At 42.7% G+C, this 10,799-nt stretch overlaps 1 protein-coding gene across 1 annotated transcript; it reads right to left on the bottom strand. All coding sequences in view use genetic code 11, as the record gives it.

Annotated features, from left to right (window-relative positions):
* Positions 1-6,301: 6,301 nt before the first annotated feature.
* Positions 6,302-10,571, bottom strand: EGR_06521 (hypothetical protein; the record flags this gene model as incomplete). Its single annotated transcript, XM_024495770.1, has 3 exons — positions 6,302-6,445; positions 10,060-10,265; positions 10,535-10,571. 3 exons carry the CDS (start codon positions 10,569-10,571, stop codon positions 6,302-6,304), a joined length of 387 nt encoding a protein of 128 aa, XP_024349834.1.
* Between the last annotated feature and the right edge of the window lie 228 nt (positions 10,572-10,799).

Genomic DNA, 10,799 nt, shown 5'->3' on the forward strand with positions numbered 1-10,799 from the left:
GCTGGCCCATGCGCTTGCTAAATCAGTCAGTCGTTGGACTTATGTACACTTGCATGAGCGGCCAGTCATGTTACAATCAATGGCGTAGGGATTTTCATCACCACGCACCGCACCGCTTAAAACACGGGCGATTTGCTTGCGTGGGTGTGCTTAAATGTGGTGTTAGAGACGTTGGAATTGCTAACTCAGGTTTTAAAAAGGATGACGTTGAAGCTTCAGATAAGACTTAAACTATTGTAAAACTCATTATTGCTTAAAATCTTCGTTTTGGTCTCGTGGGTACTTAAAGGCCCCCCTCTGTGCTTTAGCTAAGCGGAATGACCTCAGGGTCACGCCAGTAGCTCTCCCTCAGCCCCAGGAGTGGTTCAGGTAGCTACGCTATGCATACGCAAAAGAAGCTTGGAGTGCTGCAAAAACTCTTCCATCATGAAGGATGAATAACGGAAAGTAATGCTTTTAGGCTACTCAGTGGCGTGAACACTTCCGAAATTCTATTGCGTAATGAAAGTTGCTTTTCGGAAGTAAAGTGATCGCATTTTAGACTTCGAAGCTTTTCACAAGTAAAAAAATTATCAATGGCCAATTGTGAAGGGTAACTTGAGTTGGGTTACACAAATTGAGTCTGAAAAGCTGCAAAAGAGGCAGGTTTTCAGATTTGAAGCAATCATACTGGGGATTTGCTTAGCATGATAGTCAATTCAAGTCTGTTTAATACTACCTCCGTGGTGGTTTGATTGTCTGACAAGGAAATCCACACTTTAGTTTGACACTGTCCTGCATTGTAGATAGAGCCACCACATAGTGAAAGTAAATTACAGCCTTGGAGAAATGTTGAGGCTCGTTTCGTTTGCCTTATTCCCAAAAAGTAATCAAATTTTGGCACAAACGTACGATGCAAGCCGCCGGTAAGCTCCCTAATGCATCTTAATAAAGTTTTTTCAAAAAATTCCGAAATTTTACACTTCACCATAGCCTATCCACAAGATGCAAGGTGGCGTTTAGTGCTGAGCCAAAACCTTGAACTTGCTGCAAAATTCTCGTCAACCTCTTGCAATTCTTAACTTAAAAGAAGTTTGTTTGATAAAGCCATATACAACAATTAAACTACAACCTGGATTGGTAATCCACCTTTCAACAATTCTATTAGGAAATTAAATAGATTGATCTTTATGGCACCTATTTATTTATAATAATGCAATCATAAAAGTGGTTGGAATTCATTGTTGTCAGCATTTTATGCATACTTATCAGCGAAATGCACACTATGCATTTTGAATCAAGGCTCGGGACATTTGATGCCTTATTGAAGCGGAGTCCTTTGCCATCAATGAATAGGGTGCCGAAATGAATTATGTGATGTACGGTGGCAGGGGAGAAGCACAGACGAGTCAAGTCCACATGGCTAGCGAAAATTCAATCACTGAACTTGGATTATGCATCACCTACACTGCATGGATCTTGACAACTACTTTGAAAGATAATTCCTTCCTTTTAAACAGCAATCTTGATTTAAATCTACTAGTCAAGATGCAAATTGGAAAACTGAAATTGCAACACTCCGCTGTCATGAATAGGAAGGTGTAATCAAAAGACAGAGCTTCGGACTTCGGATAAAACACATCTATTTGCTCAGTAATAACTTTTAGAATTGCATGGCAGTGTCATTGCAATCCTGTGCATTTTAAAGTTTCGAATCACTCATGGATTTAAATATGCATTCGATTAATAAATAGTAATAATCAAAGTGACAATCCCCCTTGTGTATGCCCTACCAAATCTTACAAGGTGAGATCAACGCTGAAATCATTATAAATATTTGCACAGGGCTTAGTAAAAAGACAAGGAATGAGTCTTAAATCAATGCATAATTAAAATTCTTAGAAAGTGTCAACATTACCGATTGGAGGATGAACATCAATTACTTTGCAAGTGGATGTAATTTTCTGGATAAAGGTGGACGAAGTTTAGGTAAAACCACGGGGAGATGGTTTCCTGAAAAAACTATCCTCAATTTTGGTTCAGTCAATAGAGAAAAACTGACTTTACTAAAAAAGTGCTTATTAAGAGTTCATAAGATTGTGAAATTGCTGAGCTCGAAACAAATTCTCCTCCTCAAGGTCGTCTATGAGTGAGACCGTATACGTCACGAAATGACTGTACACAAACCTGAAAGCGGAAATCGCACACACTTCCATCACTGGATGTCAATGCGACTCAATGACTAGCCATTCGCATTTTTGCTACCTTCACTCAAGTTACAAAGTGCAAGAAACATCACAACCCATAATGAGAGGTGCCTCTCCTGTACTCCTTTTCACTAGGTGCTTTCAATTATCAACAGACAATCCAATCAGAATTGAATAATAAATATAACATTGGTGCAAAGTTGGCTGAGCGCTTCAGGGAGGGAGGTAATCTCTGAATCAGGTGAATACACAGGTAAAGTGGGGAAATATACTGCTCTTCAAAACGCTCTGCCGCCAGTCTATGTTCTAAAAAATTTCACGCTCCTCCTTTGTCTACTTTTATCTTTAATTAGCCCAAATTTTATACCTTCAACATAAGCTACACCTAAAGCTCTCTCCTAACGCTCAACTCCATTTGAGCTCATTGTCTGCTTTACCTGTGACAAAGTGGTAAGTGTTTCACTGTCACCTCCATTAACCCTTCGACCTGACACAAATTCAAACAAGTTTGGTCTAACATAGTTCATTTTAACATTGTGGACAATATCTGTTGCAACTAGTCGAAGCAAATGTCAAACTTACATTGCACACCCGACGACATTATGAGCTGTTCGCCTTACGGCGTGTGTGGGTTATCGCCTAGTCTGTAATGAGAAACACTGGAGAATCATTGGCCATTCTGCAGCCAACGAAAGACAGCTAACTCAAGCATCTGAAGCGGTGCCTTCTGTTGGCATCTGTGCTTTGCCCCAAGGAAGCGAATTCAAGTCATTTTGATAAATTAACAGTGAGTCACTTTTATTTTGACAAGCAGTACTTCAAACTTGTTTTCCGAGGTGGCTTTGTCCGACATGCCTCACAGCTGTGACAGTGTTCGGCTAACAGTCCACAGTGCTATGCACCTCTCACTTTAATCGCTGCCTGTTAATCTTCTGCTGTTGAACAGCAGCAACACGACAGTTCTGGGACGGTTTCGCCATTCCTCGTGGTCGTACTTGTAGCCGAATGGATGCTCAGAGTACTCCGCACCATCTGCACCAGTACTACCACTTTGCAACTCCCTATTCACTCACCAACCACTTCTCGAGAGAAAACGACCTTGATTCAGTCCAATACTGAGCAGCCATGACGACAACGCTGATGTGCATCTGTTCTCACATCATTCACCACCTTCCCACCACAATATCTACCATATAATGGAAGGCTCCTCCCTCCTCCTTTGTTCCATTCTCATGGGAGGTTCGTGGCCAATACTGCTGCTAAAAGAACAACCTCAAAACACCGAGTTACGTATTTGAATTAGCAAAAGTAGGCATCACTTACTTATCTAGGCTAGATAATATTGGCGATTAGGGTTGTGTCCACAGTGGTAACATCTTGCGTAATTCTTTTCAAAAACAGGCTGCACTTTCGTCCAATCGAAGAAATAGGACATTACCATATTGTTTCCACTTGGCTTTTACCTCCAGTTTTCCCAGTCTTTACTATGAAATACTAAACAGTTGCTTCAAATGCTTGCAGCCCCAGAAATACACTCCTGGTTGATTGTCCTGATTGGTTGCAAGGCATATAAATGCGGTTTTAGTTAGCTAATCACAATCACTCGAAGGCCAAGACCAGTCAGTCATCACAATTCTACGCGTCTGAAACCACCACATAGTGGAGTGAATCAGGCGGTCTCCACGACCCAGACACCACAGGCGTACGCGTTCGTCGTGCTACCTTCTGCTTACTCATGCATGTTGGTAAACAGACCACCGTAGAGAAGTCACGTTGCTGATTGTCTGATTGGTGGGTCACAAGAGCCCAGGCTACGCACGTAAGCCACAAGTTACAAAAACTGACAACACAGGGTCCGCAATGCCCCTCTCCGTCCATTGTAAACTGAGTTGCCGCCAGTATAAACTGCTCACCACCTCATATGAGCTGAGGCTTTTGCGTGAGCTGTCGAGGTTTTACCGAGGTCACCGACCACACTTTCAATAAGAAGAACAGCGCTCTATCCCAGCAGCATACGAATAGGCGAGTGATTATGACAATTTACTCCTGCCGATAATCCTTGAACCACCGTGCACTTTAAATGGCATAACCTATTTTTACACCCAAGGAATATGCCTACTGTAAAGCGGTGAGCACTGCACCATTGTATGTGACACATCTGCAGTAAACTGAGTTGCCGCTAATATAAACTGAGGCTTTTGCGTGAGCTGTCGAGGTTTTACCGAGGTCACTGACCACACTATTGATAGTGTGGTTGGGAGAAATAGCCTCATTGGTTAAGGCAGATGGGTTTAAAGAGAGCCACGGCGTTCATGTACGGACTAGGTTGCTGACTTGTTTGGAATGCCGAGGCCTAAGTCAGAGACTGCATCTGCGTCCGCATCTAAGTATGGGTCACTCAGTCGGCTTGGTCACGTGCATTTCTAGCAGTAGTTTGGCCATGGACTTAGAGTGACTCAGTACACTTGAAGCATGCCCGAACGTGATATCAAACGCCCCAATTGGAGTAAACACGTGAGACGCAGAATGCTGGGAGAGCTCGCTGCAGAAATGAAAGGTTCTCGAAACCTAAACTGAAATGTTTGTCATGAGTAGCAGGGATTAAACGTTGTATCAGTAATTCAGCTGGTGCAATTTGAGAAACGTCAAGCCAAATTGCTAGAGGCTCTTCTGCACAAACTTGTAGTTACCAAACAAAGTACCAATTCATTGAACTTGTTGCCAACATTAGCGCGCAGTTTTGCCATGATTCAGATTCCAGTTCAGCATTCAATTTTCGAAAAAGTAGGCATGAAGATTACTGGGAGAAATAAACGACGTTGCGAAACGCTCGTCAGTCAGTTACTTCCCACTCTAGCATCACACCTGCCTACTTTGTCTAATTTCCTTTTTACTCAAATCATGCAAGCTAAACACAATGGCTCCTCCAAATCTCAACTCCTTTCACCCGCATTGTCTGCTTCATCTGTGACCAGTTTGTGGGGCCTTCACGGTCCCAACCGTGACATATGCATCACATCCATTAACGATTCAACCTGACAAATTTAAACAAATTTGGACTAACATAGTTCAGTCCAGCTTAAAATTTCAAATCTGTTTAAACTTGATAGAAGTATGGGAGGTGGGAATTGAGCTAATAATGTTGTAGTGAGTGGCTTGTCTCAAGGATTTAGTGAGCCATTTCCTACAGTCTTGAGCGCGATTCACCACATAGCCATTGTCATTTGGCAAGTGACGAAAAACTAGTAACTCCAATGCTTACAACGACGCGTTTTGTTAACTTTGTGTCCATCATCCCAACAAAACGACCGCAAGTCGTTTCGCTGCCCCTTTGCACTCACCTCACTCGGTGATCCACCCCTACTTCGACCGAAAGCTCTTCGAGTCGTTTTTCGGGCTGCCTTTGTTCGTCAATCCTCACAGTTGTGACTGTGGTGGCCAAGTGGCCAGAGAGCTTTGCAACTACCACTTTTGACTCTTAGAGCCTAATTTTCTGCTACTATGCCGTACTTGAAGCCGAGCAAACGTTCAATGTGCTCTCAAACTTCTGTATCAGCATTGCCTCGTGAGAAATTCCGGTTCACTCGTCAGTCACTTCTCGAGATACCTGGTACTTAAATTACTGCCAGTCAGTCATGGCTTTGTGTAGAAAGTGGAAACAGATTTCCTTATCAAATGTTGCTAATCAGTGACTAGTTATACATTGAATTTCAGTCAATTTTATGGGAAAAATAGACGTCTTGCAATAGGGAAGCGGGCATTACCATCAGTCTATGCCACGCACAACCTGGTGCGTGATTAAAAGTGCAATCGAATTTGAGAAATCGCTCAATTTCTAGACGGTGGATCGCTGCTATAAGACGGTTTGCCTTATGCCGTGGGATGAAACCCTAAAGTAAATGACCTGGGCTTACACGAAAAGACGCTTAAAATGTCGACTGTATGTTCAACACTCGCTGAATCGCCACACACGAGGACGTCCAGTCAATCAGTGGTGGCATTGGTTTTGCATATACGCACCGACAGTTTGTCCCGTTCACTAGCAGTTACAGAAGTGAAAGTGAAGTGAATACACGAATGCACATTTATCATTCATTCCATTGACAGTGTCCTGATCACAACGGAGGACGCAAAGTTTGCTTTGTGATATAGGCTGTGGCACCTCTTCCAACGAACCAGGCGTGCGGCCGCACAGGTCTGCGGGCGACAGGAAAAGCAGAATTGGGCTCAACATCACCAATCACGCATAAGACGAAGAGCTAAGATGGGGAATGAAACAGAAAGGAACCTTCACCCTATCAAAAGTATTGCAAGGTATCAACATGATCCCAAGGAAGGCGAACTTTAGTGGGTTGGGCAAGCTGCCACGAGATTTGGGAAAGACTGCAAAACACCCTGATGCCTATCGAACGTATCCACAACATCCTGCATCAAAGCCGTTTGCTAAGTTCATTAAACTAGGTCTTCCTCATTTTATATTCGGTTATCTTAGTCTCGTTTAAAATTTATAGTTTACAACTTCTGCCATGGTCCTTAACACCATGCAACTACGAATTTACAAATAGTCTGAGCTCCTCTGTGGTTAATGCGTGTGATAGCAGAATACTTGCAGTTAAAGAAAGCGAATAGTGAAGGAAGGATAGAAAACACTGGTAATTCGCATTCTGAGGTTGGAAATTAGGGGTCAAATTAGATTTTTGTTTTCTTTACCTCCTTGCCTGTAAGAGTAGCGAGCAAAGCAAAAGAATCAGGGTCAATGCGACATTCACCTCGATGTTTTGAGACACAAAAATGACTCCTCCATCATTGAACTCATTTGAAGTTAATAATAATTAGTGCAATTTCCCTAATCCAACAATTTTACATTTTAATTGTTACTTTTTCAAGAGAATCGTCAAGAAAAGTGACTTTTTCTTATCCTGGATGAACGACTAATGTTGGTTCCCGCTGTACAGGGTATCCTGACTTCTGAACTTGTCGTTTAACAAGATTAAGGCAATTCTCAAGTCAAATCTGTCACACTTGCTCATAAGGCTTCTCATCTGTCACAATGCCAGTTACAGTTTACTAAACGTGAACACACGTTGCATTTGTAAACCTAAAGAGATTAGATTCCTTGCTACTTCGTGTGAATAACTATGCAAAACGAATTAAGTAATAATGACAAGTTAGTGTAAAATCGGTACAGCGAGATGGAATTCACCAAACGAATCTGCACTTCATCAAGAATTTCTGTAATAACAGATGCGCAAACGGCATCAGGCCCTCACATCTTGAATGTCGGCAAGTCACGATGTGGAAATGATGCTCAGCAGTACCTGATAATCATGGCTAAATCTCCAATTTCGGTTGGAGCAAGGAATGGTTTGGTGAATACAAGAACCATGCACGAGTTTGTCACCCTGATCTAATTCCTGGCGTCATCTCCAGCATTGTCTTGCCACGACAACGTGCCGGCAAGTGCCTTGACAGTGGTGGTGTCTGTGTGATTCCACAAGGACATATTAGTGACATGATAAAACGCTGTACCGGCAAAGGAATGGAAATAACTAAACCAACTAATAGGAACATCAAACAGCATAGTGATGGTCTACTGGCAGACTATGGGGAAACACTTACTGGAGTCAAACATCAAAACAATCACCAACTTCCGATGCTAATCTGCCGTCTGTGGTGCCAGACATGACGATACATCCATGATAACTGCAGACAACAATCGACTCAACCTCTGTCTGTTGGCAGAGTTTATTATAACTACATCAAGGAATCAGTTATGTGGCTCAATTTTCGGTTACATCCTAACAACAAATTGATCAGAACGATGCGTCAATCGCAAATGTTTCCAGAACCATAGCGAAATTTCAGGCGATACATTTTGTCCTCATCCTCGTGGCTTCACTCAATTCATTGGAATTGGTAGTGTCAGTGATGTAGACATACAATGATTTAGACTAGGCAAAGTTAAACTACCATTTAGAAGATGTTTACGTTGATATAATTGTAGCACAATTAAGACTTGGTCAAAGATTGTTTGGGAAATGCACAATCGTGGTAACTGTTTGTGTCCATGTGGCAGATTGAACAAGGCGATCACCGAGGGCAGCGTCAGAAAGACAGGAGAGGCTGTGTAATGCCACAATTATTTGTTTAACTCCTCGTTTCGGTTCTAGGTTTACTTGACCCCCCGTTTCCCTAATATTACTGAATGCTAAGGGCTCCGGACCATGCCATTAGCGTCCTAGCCCTCCTCGCAACCGATCAGACATATCATGCCCTAGCATTGCACCTTCCTTCATCTGCAGAGAAGTCAATGCCAAACCAAAAAATCACCTTTTCGCACCTCAAAACCCACTTACTTTAACTCTGCCACTATTGCCAGGTAATGGATCATGCTTCAAACAAAATCTGTTTTTATTTGACATCAACACATAAATTAAGTCCTTCCTTTCTTTTGTTTCTCCCTGCTTTCCTTCACTAGAACCGAGGGAGCAGAGAAATTATCCCGCTGCAAAATAAGTGTGTGAAAGTGAATTCACGCCTTGAATTCGCATAAGTGTGTGAGAAATTTGATCATTCTACCAATAGGCAGAAATGGTGAAGCACCTACTTTTTCCACCTAAACGATCCTCCGATTAACTGCTCAAATGAGCTTGTAGCAACAAAAACACTTATTATTACACGACAGAATTCGCTTCATGTAACTAGGTACGTTTCATGGATTTTACGAACAGGGAATAACTTGCAAAACACTTAAAGACTCAGTTGACCAGTAATGGATGCATCCGGAGAGACAAGGTCTTCTTGCACATCTTCAGGGTGTATTGAGTGGGCAGAACAAATCTCTCTTTCGCCTACAAGTCCCTCCACATTGCACCAAACGCACTTCTGGCAGTGAGGCAGTGTCGCCCTCAGAAGTGTACAGTAGACAATGAATAATCTACCGGTCTGCTTAAAGTCGGAGAGTCAAAGCTAATCTTACCGCAAGTGAGTCCAGTAGGCAAGTCGATGTGCACAGCGTGGTTTGAACAAACGTGCCTGAAAGAGGTGAAGAAAAGTAACATTCCCTCGTGCTCACTGTCATTCTCCAACGAATGTGAGCGTAGCCTACTACTTCCAACTTTATAAGGCTGTGCACGAATGCTTTCCTTCTCACTTAACTCAGATATAAAAGTTATTGCACGGTAATATCGAGTTTTATTAGTAATAAAAAGGCAAAAAACCTCCATAAAACTGAAGAGTTTTGAGTGACTTATCACCAGAACAACACCGCTTCTTGTTTAGGTAATACAGTTGGTTTCTGGGATGAATCAGCAGGTGCGTACGAAGGTGCGATCTGCGCGCTCCATCATGCAGCTGAAGTTTCTTTCCATCGTCGTCTATGCAAACTGTACACTTTACCCAATAGAGGTGGAGGCACAATCCAATTAAATACAGTGTGAGAATATCGCATTTCTTTCAGGAGGGAATAACGACGGCAGTGTGACCACAAACGTTAACTTCATTTTCATCCACCCGAGAGCAGTATTTGATACATGCTTTTGCTTATCAAAGCAGTTAACTTGCTACTTTGGGTTTGTGTTTCTAGTGGCACCAATGGCCACAGATGTCATGTGTGAACGGAGTCAAGGAGAAGGGAGTAGTATTCCACCACACAAAGCATACCTGCAACAGGAGGTCATAAATGCTGTAAGTGGTTTGAATGGTGCGAGAACTGATTCTCAGCAGCATTGCCATGACTGTTCAAAATAGGGATGAAATTCACTCCCCTCCCTCCTCTCCTCGAAGTCGACGGTGAGTGAACCAGAAATCCCAAAGTGCTGACACTGAAGTGGAAGTTTGGGAGTACCCCAAACCCTTATTCGACCGCATGTACGATCACGAGGAATACGATGAAGCTGTAGAACTGCGGGGTTGCTACTACACGACGACAGAAGACTAACAGGGAACGATTGACAGTGATGGGCATCGAGTCCTCCGGATGTTCAGCTGACTGCAGTCGCACCTGTGTGGATCGACGAACGAGGGCACCACGAACATCGAATTGAAGAACTTGCGGCCAGAGCAGGAGTGAATCACCAACTGAGGCAAGCACGAATAGGCCACAGAATGCCTTGACATCAGGCTAACTCTTGGTTTCAGTCAAAATTCTCACCAGTCTCTCACTTCTTAACTTAAGTGACATTTCTTTGACAGAGATATATGCAGCAATTAAACTGCAGCCTAGATTGTCAAATCAATTTTCACGAATCCTTTTACAAACTTGGTAAATAGATCCCCTACGCATGCATTTGTAGAGAGACTCCTTCTATCGAAACAATAATGCAATTGGAAAGCTGCAAATGACTTACTCAGATGCTTTTCTTCTAATTTGCCATCTTCTCCCATAATTGTGGTTGAAAGATATAGCCGTCAATGTGTGGTGCTTATTTATTGGCGAGGTATGCACAATACTTGCAAAATCAACACCGGCAACATTTAATGCCTCAGTAGAGCAAAATTCTTTGTGTCAAATGAATAGGGTGCGAAAATGAAACACTTGATTCACCCTGCCAGTGGACAGTCACAGACGGGTCAAGTCCACGTGGTTCACACTATTTCACAGAGTGAAAGGGT

The sequence above is a fragment of the Echinococcus granulosus genome (assembly GCF_000524195.1).
Source record: "Echinococcus granulosus chromosome Unknown EG_S00058, whole genome shotgun sequence".
Lineage (NCBI taxonomy): Eukaryota > Metazoa > Platyhelminthes > Cestoda > Cyclophyllidea > Taeniidae > Echinococcus > Echinococcus granulosus.